This window comes from Accipiter gentilis, chromosome 24, assembly GCF_929443795.1.
Source record: "Accipiter gentilis chromosome 24, bAccGen1.1, whole genome shotgun sequence".
NCBI lineage: Eukaryota > Metazoa > Chordata > Aves > Accipitriformes > Accipitridae > Astur > Astur gentilis.
The window spans coordinates 13,737,610-13,755,847 of record NC_064903.1 but is presented as its reverse complement, the minus strand read 5'-3'; the positions used below and the strand labels follow the sequence as shown (position 1 = coordinate 13,755,847).

At 46.7% G+C, this 18,238-nt stretch overlaps 1 protein-coding gene across 5 annotated transcripts in view; it reads right to left on the bottom strand.

Annotated features, from left to right (window-relative positions):
- The window catches only part of ZMYM3 (zinc finger MYM-type containing 3), a 34,057-nt gene that overhangs the window by 13,389 nt on the left and 2,430 nt on the right, over positions 1–18,238 (bottom strand). For 4 of the 5 annotated variants that reach the window (XM_049827469.1, XM_049827474.1, XM_049827471.1 and 1 more), the window contains exons 2-10: positions 8,805–9,701; positions 8,049–8,092; positions 7,580–7,652; positions 6,463–6,754; positions 5,852–6,029; positions 5,228–5,440; positions 4,478–4,628; positions 3,803–3,918; positions 145–231 (exon numbers count right to left, since the gene is read on the bottom strand). In XM_049827469.1, coding sequence (XP_049683426.1) covers positions 145–231; positions 3,803–3,918; positions 4,478–4,628; positions 5,228–5,440; positions 5,852–6,029; positions 6,463–6,754; positions 7,580–7,652; positions 8,049–8,092; positions 8,805–9,687 — 2,037 coding nt within the window. In that variant the 5' untranslated portion in view covers positions 9,688–9,701. Of the gene's footprint in view, positions 1–144; positions 232–3,802; positions 3,919–4,477; positions 4,629–5,227; positions 5,441–5,851; positions 6,030–6,462; positions 6,755–7,579; positions 7,653–8,048; positions 8,093–8,804; positions 9,702–12,087; positions 12,173–18,238 lie in introns of those variants that run through there. The other variant, XM_049827472.1, reaches the window with a different exon arrangement.

Below are 18,238 nucleotides of genomic sequence, written 5' to 3'. Positions count from 1 at the left end.
CGGTCTCCAGGCATGTCTCTGCAGCTAAGGCATTCAGAGCACTGGTGCAGAAGGAGCTCTGCTTTGCGCAGGGAGAGGAAGGAGCCCTGCAGTCCTCACCAGGGTTGGCCTTTACCTCAACATCCCCCTGGGGAAAGTCCTCACCTGCCAGTCTAGGATCTCCGGCTTCCCGCTGAAAAGATTGTGGCAGTAATGGCAGTTGAGGTGGATCCCACCTTCCGGGCTGGTGCGCTGCAGGAGACAGAGACAGCTCATGGAGGGAGAGGCACGCAGAGGGCAGTGAGCACCCCCTTTGCACTGCCAACACATCCTGCTTCCTCCACCATTCACAGCAGTCCGTCTGCCCCTGCTCAGACCTGCACTTGCTGTACTTGCTGCCACTGTCAGTGACCCACAGCCAGGCCATCAGATCATGTCTCAAGCTCCTGGAGAGCAGATTCTTGAGCAATTTCACTTTGCTTCCAGTGTACTGGGTCCAGCTCTTCTCAGAAAGGCAAGCTTTCAAGTTGCCACCCCTCTGGACTTGAAAACATTAAGAGATGGGGGCTCCGCTACCTCTTCTGAGAATTTCTCTAAAAAATCTTAAAGCATAGGTGCCTGGTTTCTATTTTCAAGGTAATGCAACTTCAAAATTCAAGCAGCCATTCTCATCCCACCTTCCTCTGCTAGATTAAACAGCCATTTAGCACTTGGTGTCTTGTCCACAAGGGTTTATTTATTAATAGTCATCTTCCTGGTTTTCTTTCTGATAATCTCAGATAAGGTGCTCTGCGAGTGCTTCAGTACATGCATTTTTCAAGCCCATATGTAATTTTTCTGTCTTTTTTCAGCATACTTCCAATTTTTCTTCAACATTGAAACTAAAGTGGACATCGGATGACCATCCTTCCTACCTGTGCAACATTCTAGGTAGCTCTTTTGCTCCATAGCCCCCAAACTTTAACTCCCTGTTCCTCTGCTTGTACTTGCAATAACTTAATTAATCCTTCCCTCTGCAGCTGTAAACTTAGATGCTCATAATGAACAGTTTATCTGCTGTAATTCCAGGGCCTTTTCAAAATCCTTACTTTCCCAGGACTTACATCCCCATACTACTTGAGTAAGGCTGATACAGGATCTTGCACTTAACTGTGTTTAAGCACACATTGGGACGAACCAGTCTTGTCAAGCAATCCAGTTGCTCTGCTTTCTATGACTGCCCTGACCTCAGCATGAGTTAACACTTCACCAATTTTTGTTTAATCTGCAAAATTTTATCATGCTTACTTTGACTTTATTGCCAGATGACTGATGAAGATGTTGAACTCCTTGGGCTTAATACTGATCTACAAGCAGCCATCTTGAAACACTCTCTTGAGTGGTTTTTCTTTGACAAGTGTGTTCTGAGATCTGCCAGCAAGACAGTTCCTAATCCAGGTTATGCATGGGTTTACTCATATGTTACAGTGCTGATTTTACATGGCAATAATTCATGTTAGGTGAACTAGGTGAAGTCACTGGTGACTGGAAAAAGGGAAACATCGCAGCCATTTTTAAAAAGGGTAGAAAGGAGGACCCTGGGAACTACCGATTTATCAGCCTCATCTCCGTGTCTGGGAAGATCATGGAACAGATCCTCCTGGAAGCTATGTTAAGGCACATGGAGGACAGGGAGTGATTCAAGCCAGCCAGCATGGCTTCACCAAGGGTAAGTCTTGCCTAACCAACCTAGTGGCCTTCTATGATGGAGTGACTACATCAGTGGACAAAGGAAGAGCTATGGATGTCATCTATCTGGACTTCTGTAAGGCCTTTCACACAGTCCCCCACAAAATCCTTCTCTCTAAATTGGAGAGATACAGATTTGATGGATGGACTGTTCTGTGGATGAAGAATTGGTTGGATGGTTGCATCCAGAAGGTACTCATCAATGGCTCAATGTCGAGATGGAGATCAGTGACAAGTGGTGTCCCTCAGGGGTCTGTACTGGGACCAGAACTGTTTAGTATCTTCATCAATGACATAGACAGTGGGATTGAGTGCACCCTCAGCAAGTTTGCAGATGACACCAAGCTGAGTGGTGTGGCTGACACGCCTGAGGGACAAGATGCCATCCAGAGGGACCTGGATAAGCTCGAGAAGTGGGCCGATGTGAACGTCATGAGGTTCAACAAGGCCAAGTGCAAGGTCCTGCACCTGGGTTGGGGCAACCCCCAGTATCAACACTGGCTGAGGGATGAAGGGATTGAGAGCAGCCCTGTGGAGAAGGACTTGGGGGTACTGGTGGATGAAAAGCTAGACATGAGCCAACAATGTGCACTCGCAGCCCAGAAAGCCAACTGTATCCTGGGCTGCCCAAAAAGAAGTGTGGCCAGCAGGTCGAGGGAGGCAATTCCCCACCTCTACTCTGCTCTGTTGAGACCCCATCTGCAGTACTGCATCCAGCTCTGGAGTTCTCAGCACAGGAAAGACATGGACCTGTTGGAGCAGGTCCAGAGGAGGGCCACAAAAATGATCAGAGGGATGGAGGACCTATCCTATGAGGAAAGGCTGAGTGAGTTGGGTTGCTCAGCCTAGAGAAAAGAAGGCTCCAGGGAGACCTTATTGTGACCTTTCAATACTTAAAGGGTGCTTATAAGAAAGATGGGGACAAACTTTTTAGTAGGGCCTGTTGCGATAGCACAAGGGGTAATGGTTTTAAACTAAAAGAGGGTAGATTCAGACTAGATGTAAGGAAGAAATTTTTTATGATGAGGCTGGTCAAACACTGGAACAGGCTGCCCAGGGAGGTTGTAGATGCCCCATCCCTGGAAACATTCAAGGTCAGGCTGGATGGGGCTCTGAGCAACCTGATCTAGTTGAAGATGTCCGTGGTCATTGCAGGGGGGTTGGACTAGATGACCTTTGAAGGTCCCTTCCAACCCTAACTATTCTATGATTCTGTGATTCAAGTCTTATGAAGTCTACAACTGTAAAAACTCCACAGCTACCCTACCAACACCATTTGTGATCTCAGTGAAGGATTACATCAAGGTTTTATTAAAAAAAAAAAAAAAAAGCTCCCAAAAACCTCACCCCCAAAAAACCCAACAGGAAAACCACAAGAAAAAAAACAAACCCCAAAATGAAATGCTGCAACTGCCAGTAACTAACTCTCTATCTCTAGATTCTCTAAGTTTTCTCAGTTGCCCAAGGCATGTCCTGGCCTAAGCTTCCCAGGTCTTCCTGGCTTTTGCTTTGTTCTTTGACCACTGTACAAAACTAATATTCTTCCAGTTGCCTCTGAATACCATAAACATTTTACATATGCTGAAACTTAACATCAGAAGATTAAAAACCACCAGTCAAGCCTTTCAGGATTATTAAACATGAGGTATCCAGGCCTGCTGGTTGTAAATTTTTAGACAACACATGCTAGAGGACTTAGGTTCCACAGTGATGCCTGGCTCAGAGGGCAGCTCTGCCCCTCTCCACCCCACTAGCAGGTGCCTGCTATGCTTTGCTAGTTTACTTGTGCTTTTGCTCGTGCCCCCATAAAGCCACTATATCCCAAACCACTCATGCAGCACAGCTCTGCACTGCACTCCCACTGGGCATAACCTGATAGACAGGAGTGAATTACAGCCCACCTTATCCCAACAGAGGAAGAGGGATATAGGGCCAAGACTGAGTTACTGGCAATTAGTTACTGCAACTCTTGTGCTCCAGCAGAGACTTTCTTATGGACCCTCCCTCAGGAGCCTGAGGAAGATGGAGCCCCTGCTAAGTGTGAAAGGAGGCATGAGCTCTACAGCCCAGCCCAGCATGAAGGATATTTCAGTACCTGGAATTTGGTCCAGCAGCTGGGGCTGCAGAACTGGTAGACAACCCGGTCTGTCTTGTTGTAATAGCAGGGTTCAGACAAACTCTTTCTGCAGAAGCTGCAGGGTCTAGGGGGACCTGATGAAACAGATAGATAGGAATCGGTGAGGGCAGCAGCACAGGACGTGGGACCGGTTTCTGAGGATGGCATGCAAGCTACTCACTCATCCTCAGTCTGTCAAGCTATTATCAAAAAGCAAGGGACAAGAACATCAGGAAACTAAGAGCACCAGATTCTGCTAGGACAGAAATGTTAAACACAGATGGAGAGCAGAGCGGTTCAAGGAAGTGACCCTGGCTCTACAGGAATTTGGACAAAACAGGCTGCAGTACTTGCACCCATTGCTGGACACACCCTGGTGCCCCATGTAATGGAAAGGGCAATGCCAGCACAGAAAAGCACTACAACTATCTCCTGCATTCTCAAGAACAGCAATGTACACTACCCCTCAGTATTAAAATATCTACATGCTGCAAGTGTTCCTCCCTCTCCAAATCTCCTTCCACTTGTGTCACTGGACTCCTCCCCAGGCAAGCAACATGCCTTCTTTCCAGTCTCATCCACAAGCAATAAATAGTACCAAGGAAGGAGTTAGAGTGGAGAGGTGACTGATTCCCTGTACGTAGGTGCTCTTACCAACCAAGCCTGACTGCTTCACTTTGTGGGAGGTAGTGCAGCAAATGGAGCAGAACAGGCCCATCTTGCCACTGCGATCCACGTTGGGCAGCATGTCAAAGTTCTTGCACAGCGTCTTGCACCACATGCACGGGTAGACCCGAGTATTCTTCTGCAAACACAGAGCAGAACAGAGCTGCCAGGGAGACCATCACAGCCGGCAAGGTCCGACCCTCATATCCCACTGCACTACTGTATTCACCACAGGGCAGCTCTCCTGCAGGGAACACCTGATGCCAGAGCCAGGCTCATAGTCTGCAGGTTCAGGTGGTGGCAGCAAAAAAGGCTGCCTTTGGCACCTCACCTTCTCATTTCAAGGGTACCCTGGCCAGAATACAGAGCTTGACAATCCCATCAAGATGGTTAAGTGAAGTCTGCTCAGGCCACAGAGGAATATATCCAGCCAAGCTTTGGGGAGACATCCAAAAGAAGCCAGCCCACGCTCACTGAATGTACCAGTGTCACCGCACAGTCCAGCTTACTGAGTGCCTGACCTGTGCTCGGATCCAAGATGGGCCCCACGCAGAATAAATAAATTCTGTTTGCCTGCTTCAAAGTTTCTCCACAGCAATCTCTTAAATGTTTTGTCAGCAGTAAAAGGCCAAGGAGATTCAAGTCACCTGCTATTGCATAAAGTGCCCTGTGCCATACAGAGCAAAGGAGCTGTGTGCCCACGGAGACCCCCCACCCCAGGCAGCTGGCTCCACACACCTTCTTGTAACTGTTGAGACAGGCAGAGTTGCAGAAGCGTTTTTGCTGGCCTTCATGGAAGAGGTACTCCAGGGGCAAGCCCTTGTTGTAGATGTAAAGTCCGCAGTTGTCACAGCAGTTGGTTTTCAGCCCCTTGGTGGCCCGGAACTTGGTGAAGCAGGCGTCGCTGCAGATGCGGTGAACCACATTCCCATTGCTGACCTCATGCTGGATCTACAGAGACATCATTGCTGTCACTCCCCCAAACCACCATGTGCCTCTTTCTGACACTACTACCATGGCCCTTGGGATAACAGGCTGTTACACTAAAACTCAGGCAAGTGCCATACTGGAAGCTGGTGTGGACTCAGGCTGGTCTCCCTTGCCAAAAGTCAGTGGAGCAATTGGGAGAGCAATGACCTTCAGGGTGGGGAGAAAGCAGAAGCCTTATTTCTTCTGCTGGAATAAGGGCTGGTTCACAGTAACAAGTATGGACCTGGGAGTGAGCCCAAGCCAGCTCAAGGGCTGAGGCCTCACACCACAGGAGAACCTGGCAAATGCACTGCAATGGTCCTAGGCAGGACCAAGTGCTGCAGGTCACAAGCACCTCATCCAGGACATGGGAAGGAGAAGGGGTTTGTTTACCTCGCCAGGTTTGTGGCAGACACTGCAGCGGCTGGTGTCTGAGGCATCTGCAGACTGAGGTGCTGGTCTGTGCTGCTGGGCCTCGTAGAGGGAGAGGCAGACAGAGGTGCAGAACTCATGGAAAGAGCCACCTGAACCAATCTGGGCAACCACAGAGTCCTTGGTGTTCCAGATCTCCCTGAGGATCAGGAAGGGATGTGTTTAGTGCAGGGACACACCAGTCCTGCCATGAAGGGACAAGTATGGCACAGGACTTTCTGGTGTCCCAAAAGGGTAGCAAGAAACTGTCTCACAGCAGCTTCTGTCCTGGCCCAGATGGGTGGTGCCTGAAGATGGAGCATGCAAGAGGTTGTTTTGAGAGAAGGCTGGGATATGGGGCATTGAGCCTGGGGACAGGCAGGGAAAGGCAATAATGTGAAGGGGGTGTAGGGAGCATGGGATATGTGGTGTGTGAAGGAAGACCTGAGGCAGCAGTTGGCAGTGGGCAGGAGTGATATGGGTGAATGGGAAGCATGAGGGTCACAGGGATGGGGACTGGCAGGTAGGGCTGTGGTGCAGGTGAATCGGGTCACAAGCACAGGAGCATTGAGGAAAGGGGAATGAACACACACTTTTTACAGAAGGTGCATATCTTCTTGCCAGGTGGTTTTTTTGAGAAGGTGGTGAGACAGGAGCTGGAGCAGAATAGCTGAGGGAGCCCTTTACGCTGGTAGGCAGTTTGGCCCTTCTGCAGTGGAGTCCGACAGTTGGCACAAGTCATCTTGGTAACAGTAGAGCGGGCAGCTCGCTGAGCCATCTGAGTGCGTAAAGACATGCGAGTGGAGCGTCGGGTACGAAAAGGAACAAAATCCTCATCGTTAGGATCATCCACCATTGCATCAGAGTCTTCGTCAGAGACCGGAACTGCAAAGCAGCGGAGAAAGATGCACAGAAATCCCTCATTAGGAACTGAGACAGAAACCTCTGCCATGAGACACATGCTGGGGCTTTCTGATGTCACCTTTCTGGAGACCCTCTACATGCTTTGTACCTGTCTGGGCGGAATGATAAAGGGACCCTTAAAAAGATATTCTGTTGGAACTGGAGATGAGTCAGGAGGTCTTTAAGCAAACTGTGCTTAAGTACAATTCCTCTCTAAGAAGTCATGATTTGCCAAGGTTGAGCAGAAGCCCAAAGTGTGAACATCTACAGCAGAAAACCCTCCAAGAACTGGTAGACCTTAAAAGGAACAAGCTGGATCACCAGCCTCCAGCACAGACTGCACAGGCAGGCAATGAAGGAGCAACACACAAGTACTAGGGAATGTCAGAGTGACACTCAACATCTCAAAGAACAGAGACTTCACGTACTTCTGCAGGAAAATCCCCAAAATGCAACCTTCCTTCAGACAGCCTGCTGTCATAGAGACAAAGAAAGAAAGTTCCTGGCTGAGAACATGGATTTCCTGGGAACAGCCCCGGAGTCTCATTCTATTACTTGGTGCTTGGTGTCCACACACCACTGTAAAATTACTACAGCCCTCCCTTCAATCTTAGTGCCCTGAAAAAGCAAGGCAAATACCCCAGGATGAAGACTCACAGGATGAAGGGACCTGTCCTGCATAAGAGGAAAGTCTGCACAGAAGCTTCAGAGTTCCCACTGTACTCACACCATGAGCCACCTGCCCACAATGGGACTGGGCCCTGCTCTCTGGCTGAATACAGGCATTGGCTGGTCCTAGTTACTCACTGCTCTCAGAGGAGTTCACAGTTTCAGGCCTGGCAGTTTCTGATCTTCTGGCTCGTTCACTTCTTTTCTGCTCCTAGAAGACATTCAGAAAATACTTAGGCTACCCATCTGCTAGGACAACCATGGATAATTATGCCAGATCATGGTGGAATTTCAACTTCTGGGATTTGCTTTCCCAATATCTAGGCTGAAAACGGGTAAAACTCCATGAATACCTGACCACAGTTGGCAAGATGGGAGAGAGGGGGAAGTAGGCTTATGAGAACGACATTCCAGCTAGGGGTAGCTGGGACACACTGAAGCCATATTACAGCACAGTGGCAGTGCACAGGGATCATTCCGTCACAGCAGACAGGCAAACTCCTTCCCAGAGGGGTGACAAGACAGCCAGTATCCCTCATGGAGTTTGACAACAGCCAGCCACCCTCTATACTCCTATAGCATACATACTTGACTGTATTTTCCTCACCTTCTCAGTTGGCAGCTCGCTTCCCTTCCCAGACAGGCCTTCTCCTGGAACAGAAGCACAGAAGAAGCTTGCATCTAACATCTTACTTTTCTCCAACAGAAGAGGATAGGTGTTCTTCAAATGCAGCCACCCTTTGGGTTAGTCTGCACATGAAGCCTCAGACAGTCCTGGCTAACAAGCACAGTTCTGGTGGTGATCAGACACAGGAAAGCTCCTAAACCCACCACCTGTAGTCAGAGATCCAAACACGCAGCTTGGGAGGAGTCCAGTAAGGGGGAGACCTCCCTGCATGGGGGAGGCATGCTGGGCAGTTGACTTCAACTGCTTCTGACTGAGACTTAGCATCTCCTGAGGATGGCCAGCCTGGGCAAAGGGACTTTGCCTACTGGAAACACCTTCTCCTGGTGACCCTCAGTTCCAGCAAAGACTCCAAGTGATGAAGAGTGTGAGCTAAGCTGATGCACAGCTGCAGCTTTAACAGGGAAGCTCCTAGCTGATACAAGCATTGAAAATCAAAGTTAAAGCTATGAAAGCCAGAGCAAGAGCTTGTGTGTACCAGGGGATCAGCTTCCAGAGCATTATTCCCTGTTAGCAAGATACTTTCCCCAAATCTAGCCCATCACTAGCATTGACAATTTTCATAGCAGGGGACAACTGGAAAAGCTGGAGTGCAAAACAGACTCCACCTTCAGCAATGTGCAGCAGGATGACCTCCTGAGCAAAAGGAAGCCAAGTTCTGCAGAGATAACAACCTACCTGCTGGTGGTGAGGCTTCCTGTGCTTTCAGTACACTACTTTCTTTAAGTGAGTTGTTCCCACTATCATCCCCTTCCTCTGCCTGGTTGTCCTCCGTGGGCTCAGGGGGCAAAGCTGCAGTACTGTTGTCCAGGCTCAGTTCCACCTCTGCTTCCCCAGTCAGCCCTTCCCTCTGCATGGGTGAGCTTTTCCTTAGTGCCTTCAACCTTATCTTCTTTGACTGTTTAAGACTGAGTTGTTGGGGGGCCATTGGTGGACTTGAGGATTGTGCTGTGATTTCTTCTGTGGCTGGGGCACCACTAAGGTCCCCAGAGTCAGGGACAGGCTGTTGGGGTGATTCAGGGGCATTGTCATCAGACAGTGCAGGAATAGCAGCAGCACCATCCTCCTTTAGGTCCCCAGAATCATTTTTTGGTGCATCTTCCCCTTCTTTCCATGTTTCTGGAACAAGGGCTTCTCTAGAGAGGGCAGATGAGTCCGCTGGTCCATCCTCCACATCCTGGGAAGGATGTGGCTTACACAGCCCATCCAGACCCTGCGATTTATCTAGGTCCATCAAGTCAGCAGTTTTATCCAAGTCATCTAAGACATCAGGTTTCTCCAGCATATCCAAGACACTAGGTTTATCTAGAACAAGGTCGTTTGATTTGTTTAGTTCAGACACGCTGTCTGCTTTCACTAGAAGGTCCAAGTCCCCATCTGCAGTCATCTGCTTGGATTCTTCCCAGTCAGGAGGCTGAAGAACTGAAACTTCTTGGGTAGAAGCTGTTTGGGAGCCGAGGAGATCTTCCCCAAACTCCATGTCAGCAGGGAGATCACCAATAAGTGGTTTGTCAGGCAAGGACAGGGGGTCCAAAGATCCTGAAAATTCACTGGAATCCATTTAGAAGATGGCAACTGGAAATGAGAGGGAAACTTGCAAGTTAATGAGAAGTAGTCTAACACAACACATGAATTGTCCAGTCTTCTGATCACTGTTGGAATAAAACAAGGCCCAGTAATACTGCTAGCCATAACCAGGTTACGAAACTCTAAAGCCAAACAGCAGCAGCGGAACACAGCACTTCGGTGTAGCAGACCTTTGGGAACTCTAAAGCCTCCACACACCTCACCACAGCACAGCAGAGTTGCTTATGCTAAATGACACAGTGGTGTATCAGAAATGAGACAAGTACCAATTCAGAAGGCTTCACACAGCTGTTCTGTGGTGTGTAATACCCACTTCCGTGCCTTCCTCTCTATCTCATGAGACCGAAATAATCTGGTCTGTCCCGTCTCCTGATCTGTTCTTGTGGAGCTAACACAGATTTTATCTTTAAAATATCTTTTCTCTTAAACATAGAGGCAGAAAGAACTCCTTTACAGCTCTGTAGCTTGTGCCTTGAACAAGATACAGGATAACAAGAAGCATGAATTTTGTCAGAGGACAGATATAAACCATGTTATAGTATAACTACAGCTACAGCATAGCCCCAAAACTACATGAGCTAATATTCAGACACAGAACAACTGGAAAACCTTAAGTTAGAACTAGGAGGAAATCTGGAGAGTGGCAAGAAGAAAGGTGGTAAAGCCCATGATGTTAAAAGCAGACATAAGAGGAAGAACAAGCAGCAAAGTAGACGTGAGCATGCAATGCAGAGTCAGGAAGAAGGACCCATGTGACTTTGCAGGGCACAGGCGGCGCACTTGCACAGTCAGATGTGATGCTAACTGCTAACATCAGAGGGACAAACTTGCAGCCCAGCTCCTCATGGACAACATTATCATAAGACAGAAAGGGCAAAACTTTGAGATGAGGCAAGTAAGCATTTACATCAATGTTGGCGAAAAATTAATTATACCCCCACAAAGAGATAATGGTTGATGAACCTGAAGAGGGAAAGGGAGAAGGAGCTGGAGTCTACAAGTGGTGAGGCAGAGTAAGACTGGAAGTAGCATCACATGCCCAAAACAGGCTGTAAGTAGACACTACAAGGAAGGCACTAGAATCAAAAGATGTGGCACCAACCTATCCCCCCCCAATTAGAGTAATTTTAATTCTAAATTTGATACTGTTTTAAGCCCTGAAGCAGAAGATTCAGTATTTCTGTCTATTGGGGCTTACTATGGGCATAACTCATCTATATCAATGAAGGAGGAAGCCTGAAATAACTTCACTGGTGGTGGCTGATTAATTCTTTCTTTATATCCTTCCCTCTGAAAGCATAACCAAGCCTCACTCACAAATGTTTTACTCAGAACTAAACAGGACATATTTGGATAGAGAATCTACCCAACTTCTGAAACTCATTTAAGCAGGAATTTAGGGAATCACACTCTACAGCTAGAGTTCAAAGTCATCACCTCCTCATTTTATCTAAAAACACAGCAACACTTCTGTTTCACAATGGCAGATAAGCACCGTTCCCACAATCACAGAAACTACAGAAGATGTAATCTTCAGAGATGCTCAGCAAGTTTCGCCACCAAAGACTTCGGTGATTCTGTTTGCTTTCTTTACAGAGGAGACAAAGCTTCTAGAATGATCCAATTCCTGAGCAATACAGGATCTAATATGTGTTTTAGGGTGGCTGACAGAAAGAAGAACAAAGTGAAATAGAAATAAACAAATAAACACATCTGAAAGAAAGGTCCTAAGGATTTGAAGCAGGTGAGAACCCTCCCAAGGTGATAAACACATTTTTTCTGCTGCTCGGAATACAAGCAATGCCTCCTTCTCAAAGATGTTCCCCACCCAGATTTCCAGACAGACAGCAGACCTTACAACACTAAGCAGCAGAAAGGTCAAGCCATGCAGATGAATAAGGAAAGCTTATTTATAGGTATCCTTAACAGGAGTAACATACTCCTCAAATCCACCTTCAGACACTTTGCACAAGTCTGCAATGAACCACCACAAAGGTGATATTCCTACAATATTTGCCACTTTCAGCTGGGCTAGTCTTTGCTTGGTAGAAATAGACCCTAGGAACAATTTTGGAGCCTAAGGAATCCATCTGGGCATTCCCTCCCAGAGGATAATGCAAGCAACAATTAATCTATGAACTTATCATTCTAGTCATGTGCCCTACAAATAGACCAAAAGCATCTGGTTTTAATAGTGTATACCTTAACATTGCTCTCAAGCTTTGGGTGCAAGAGCATTATGATACACAAGACAAGACTCTGACAAACTTAGTGGCAACAACATTGACCAACAAAACAGTCTTAAAGAGAAGAAGTATTCACAGATTAAGTCAACTCCAAACTATTGGTATATGGTTGGGACAGATACACAGACCTTTCTGCAGACCCAAGAGTCCGCAGTAAGACCATCCACTTGCATGTTCTGGTTGGAAGCACAGTGCTTGCCCTAGGTGTTCAAGGTCTCATCCACTTTCAGCAGCTCTGTCCAAATCCCACCGGCAGAACAGCTCACACGTTCTGGTGAATGACCCAAACCTTCTTCTTAGGATGTGCAAAGCTAAGGACTGCTGCAGTCAGTCAAATGAAAGGACCATGTATTCGAATATCCTGTCCCTATTCACACCAGGAATGATACCTGGGGAGAGAGTATAAGAAACATAACTAACAGGACATTCCTCTTCAGCACATCCTCCAATAAAGTGGCAATCAGCTGCTGAAGAACTACTTGGCTTGAGTTGCACTGAGACTGTCACTGTTAAGAGTCTGTACTGGGCAAATCCTCTATGAATCTGCCTAATCCCCCTTTGAACCAATTTACACTTTGGGGCTCCAAAAACTCCAGTGGCAATACATTCTGCAGCCTAACATTTAGTTTTTAAAAGTATTTTCCTTTTGTTTAGTTTAAACCTGCTGCAGCAGTGCTCTGTGAGAAGGCAATACAGAGCAGATGAGTGCCAACTTTTGATGTATTTATAAGAATCTGGAAAAGTTGATGGAGTTAGAGCTGAGGCTGGACCCAAGGAGGTGATATTGACAAGCAGTCTGGGTGGGAAAGCAAGAAATGTCCCTGCCCACCATTGCAATTCTGTCTCCCTGACAATGAAGTCTTTACAGTGGCTTTCAAACGCCAGCTGATGAGGATGAAGAGGGCAACCATCAGAACAGGAGAGAATGATGCTTTCCAGCTCCATGGGTTGCTCTGAAGTCAAACTTGACCTGAAGAAATTAGAGCTTCCCAGCTGCAGCAGGGTAAGAAATGCTACTTCTATTTGCCCCATGGCGTTCGGATTCATCTGGGCTTTCTGTTGAGCTTCACAGTGAGTTAAGCTGCCAACTGAACATGCACTTTAACTCTGTGTCCTGGTTTTGGCTGGGATAGGTTAATTTTCTTTCTAGTAGCTGGTATGGTGTTATGTTTTGGATTTAGTATGAGAAGAATGTTGATAACACACTGATGTTTTCAGTTGTTGCTAAGTAGTGTTTAGACTAAGTCAAGGATTTTTCAGCTTCTCATGGCCAGCCAGCAAGAAGGCACGAGGGGCACAAAAAGTTGGGAGGAGAGACAGCCAGGACAGCTGACCCAAACTGGCCAAGGGAATATTCCATAGCTTATGATGTCATGCCCAGTATATAAACCGGGGGCAGTTGGCTGGCAGGAGTGGATCACTGCTTGGGAACTAACTGGGCATCGGTCGGCAAGTGGTGAGCAATCGCATTGTGCATCACTTGTTTTGTATATTCCAATTATTTTATTATTGTCATTTTATTATTATCATTACTATTGTCTTCTGTTCTGTCCTATTAAACTGTCTTTATCTCAACCCACGAGTTTTACTTTTTTTTTGATTCTCTCCCCCATCCCACTGGGGGTGGGGGGAGGGAACAAGCAGCTCTGTGGTGCTTAGTTGCAGGCTGGGATTAAACAAGGACACTCTGGTAAAGTCTCTTGTCACTTTCTCCAACAGAAGAAAAATAGCTTATTGTTTCTGGCAGATGCTGAAATGACCCACCACAAGTCACCATCTTTTTTATTCCGGGACCACCTAATGCACAGCTCAGTCACTGGGCTCTGGTCATTGGTCTCCTCGAAATCTTCCTTCTTTCCAGCCACATACCTGGCAGCGAGGAGAGTACACTGAAAGATGACCCAGCCAAACAAAAAGGAGGCAGCATGCTGAAATCCTGCATGTTACAGTGGATACAACTGCTCTATTGGACATGTGGAAACTCCTTACTTAGGACTCGGCACCATCCTCTCTGGAGTATTCAGTAACAGATATTCCTGGGTGGGAAGACCAAGTTCAAGGAGCAAAGTGCCCCACACAACAGTCTGAAGCAGAGTGCTTCTGAGGTAGCATGCAAGAGTTTCCAAAGAAGTGATGGGATGGCTGAGGGTCCTACCTGAGTCTGCAGGACTGGCATAGAATGCAACATCGACTGCCAAATCCAACACATATGACTACCTGACCTGCCCTGGCTTTTCTGCCAAAGAGGGGGCATATGAATCTCCTCTCAGACCTGGAAGGTCAGAGCGAGACATCTCTGCCAAGACACTCAAGTACACCAAGTGACTACCTGGGACTTTATCTAGCTTACTAAAGACATCAGTGGTGCTGTAACTGCACAGATCTTCCACATCTCAGTGTCCTCAGATAATTATTAGCAGGGGAATATGTGGCCTACCTACAAAAATGAGGTGCTACCATCAAACATTTAATTAAAATCAGACAGTAAGAAAAAATACTGTTGTTACTCCTTCACGATGAAGCTAATACCTCAGAAGTCTCTATTGCCCACGAAAGAGCATGGCCATGCAGTTACTGCTTTCCTCTAGCAAAGAAAGAGCAACTGCTTGGGTACCTGTCCTAGACTTGTTCATGGATATGGATTCAGATTTTCAAGACTTTTGAAGGCTGAAGGATTTATCTTTTTCATTATTAGAGATCATTTGAAATACAAAAAGCATTAACTAATAACTACAAAAATCAAGACACTCAAATCAACATTCCAGCCAATTCCTACCTACGAGTTCTGTAAAACCTGAGCAGAGCTCTGGAGGAAGTCCTATTTTGTGTGCCAAATTTTAGAATAAACAGTAACACCTAACCTAGTATTTCTCAATAAAAACAACAGTCATTGATACAGTTCTATCAATAAAACATTAAGAAAATATCATGTCCTACCAGCCAACAGATCTTCATTAACAGGATTATACCTTGAGTGACAAATATGGCAAAAGCCAACTTCATTGCTGTGACTTATCTGAATTTTTCTGGGCAGTTGATAGCTTTCCAGATGCAAGCACTGCAAACATTTATTACAGATTGGTTAACTCATTTTAAAGCAAATGAATTTATGAAGAATCACCAGTAAACTAAGCATACTGCTAAGGACCAGGTTTCAGTCCAGTCAAAATTCTCCAGAAAGGAGCAGAAAGGATTTCGTTATTCACTAGTGTTTTCGGAGAGGCAGCTCTCTGAGCTCCCATATGGCAGCCCAAACTCGGTCTTCAAAGAGCACAAAGCCCATTGGTGACATTCATTAAAGTGCTGCTTGCACACAGCACCGCCTTAGACCATTACTGTCTCATTCTTGGCTAGTGTTTACACTTGATGTCAGATACTGGAAGAGCTGAGATGTTTCAAATAAAAAAAAGAAATATCTGACACAGTAATGCAAGAATCCCACTGCTTTAACACTCAACCAGAAAACACCTTTCAGTGATAAACCTGCTTTGTTCATTGAAAAGAAATGGGGAGACACGACCCATCTCAAAAAAAACCCACAAGGTAAGAAGATCTACAGCAGAGGACTCTTCAGAGATACAGACAAATGCATATGAGGACTAGAAAAGCTGGAAGTCAAAGTTGGACAAACCCAGAAACAGCTATTTCCAGATTAACACTATAGATGATTACTTAACAACTGACCCAGGGATATGTAAACCCTCTGTGACTTGGAGATTTTACAATAGCATTCAGTGACTCTCTCCAAGTAAGCTATAGCTACTGCCGATGTCGCAGGTCAAGTTCATCAGCTTGTGCTTTGAAGGCAGGGCTCACTGAACAGTCGTCTCTTCTCATCTTCAAACATATTATTGGTTCTCTCAGAGTACAAACAGCAGTAGCTATCACCATGTCCCCTTCAGGCCAGTCTTCATGTGTGACTGAAACTGTCTACACAACAGAAACTGGTAGATGGGGAAAAGAAGGGCCTTCCCAGAATATCACCAGCAGCTTCAAGATTCCAGCAATGGTTTTCTAACAGTCCCAAAGCCAAGAGGTACCAAGACCACCACTAGATTTTTCTACAGCAGGAGCAACAGCTTAGGGTGCAGGCCTCAAGCTTAGTATAGCAGTCACCCAGAATCAAGAAAGCTTGAACCCTCCAACACAGAGCAGATGGTGCTGCAAAACAACACCATGAGTTTCCTGTTAATTCCTCAAAGGCAGGAACGACCAAACTAGATTTTGAGCTTGCATTCCAGAAACTTCACCTCAGCTTCAAAAAAGTGCAAGAGGAAGGACAAATTTCAGAAATCTTCTTTCAGAATTGTCTGGAGTTAGGTTTACCGGGAGACTCCCTGCAACACTTCAAATGTACTTCACAACGTTCCTTGGATCTCAGCATTATTTGCTGCTAACCCAACACCTCTGTACTAGTAGCAAACTCTAAGACAACTAACAGGAGCATGCTCATCCATCCGGAATGCCATCCTGGCAGCAGTTTGAAACTGCTTGGACACTGTCACATCTTTTTGTAAGACCAAGATCCCCCCAAGCACTAAGTGTCAAGGCTTTGCAACAGAGAAAAGAGCAACAAGTCTAGGTACACTCTAACACAGCTTGTTTTGCTTACACATGTTAAGACAGAGGTCTTAGCACCAATGCCTGGTGTCTGGAGAGCAATTCAGAACTTCAAGAACCAACTCCACTCGGAGATCGAGTCAGAGAGAAAACTCTCCTGCCACTTGTACAGCTTTGTGTCTATAGCATGAAAAAGCAACATTTCTTCCAAGGCTCACCACTCCCCACATGGAAACATCTGACAAAATACTGTTATACACAGGGGAAGGGGGTGGGTGGGTAAAAAAGCTTTGGGAGTACTGTCTGAAGCACAACAAAAAAGCACAGAGGTGCACGGCATGCTGGAGCAGCATCTATTGAAACTGCCCTAATGATATTAAGACACTGATTAAAAGACAGAAATCGTCAGTAGACCTAGAAGTGGTCAAAAAAAGATGGCCCCCAGACCTCTACCTGTTGCCCAGATGCTGCAGAAGGGTGTCAGACCACCTAACGCAAAATCCTGGACACCTTCCACAGGCAGCCACAGCCAGCTGGAGATGAAAGCTGCAGGTACAGCAGGTGACTCTCCAAAGGAGAGTGCTGCAGCCTGGGAACAAGCCATGGACTCCCTGGCCCTGGTGGTCCTCAAAACTCAACTGGACAAAGCTGTGAACAACACGGTCTCAAGTCAGCTCTGCTGTGAGCAGGAGGTCAGTTGGACTAGAGACCTCCAGAGGTCCCTTCCAACATAAACCTTGTCTGTGGGTCCTTGAATAAACTTTACTACACAGGGAAGAGAAAGAAGACAAGAAGGCAGAGCCTGAGGGATGATGTATCTTTGAGGGCAAAACATCTAATTTTCCTTAAGTGGCCTTACAGAGCCAAAATACTGGAAGCGCAAGGTGAGTTGTTTCCTTGGGCTCGCTGACAGTCCCAGATCCCTCTGCAAGGTGCTTGCCACCATGTCCCCAAAAAGGCATCTCAGTGTTGGGATGCTTCATTCGCCTCACGTGCAGCTGCACAAACTGGCCCTAGGTAACACTGTGTTGAACAGACCAATGTGTCACCCAGCCTAGTGACTGACTCCTCTCTCTTTACGCTGTCGAGGGCTGAGCCAGCAGAGCAGGCTTACAGGAAGCAAGCCAGATGACACCACCAGAGCCCAGGGCCAGCAGGACTGGTGAAGATGGTCTCAAGTACTGCCCTTTCCTGACCTGTGCTGCCAGCAGAGGAAGAAGTTAACACTTAAAACACTCTGCTGAGATTAAAACACAATTCCAGGGAAATCCTGCTAGCATGGCCTTCACTAAGCTAACAAATGCATTGTCACAGCTGTAGCCTATTCCATACTTCCCTTGAATGGCTTTTACCATAACCCTTCTGCACTAGAGGCTTCTGCTAGCACACCTATGTCCATCAGGGTCACACATGCCAGCATCACTGACCGTAAAACATCCATAGAAGAAATAACACAAGGGGCTTTGCTCCCAAAGCAAGGCCATGGGCTCAGCCTCAGCCCCTTGCTCTGGCTGTTAAGAGCTGTGGAGGAATCAGGTGTGACTTACTGTCATCCTCCAAAGCAAGGGCACTTGCAGCATGAGGGTTGTAAGCAGGTGCAGAGAGAAACAGAGACCGTGCAAATATGCATGCTGGGGCTGTAAGCTGCAGGTTGGCCATTACATACAGCAGCTCTGTAGGCTGTGGCTATTCCTTTAGTAAAGCCAGTCTGGCAATAAT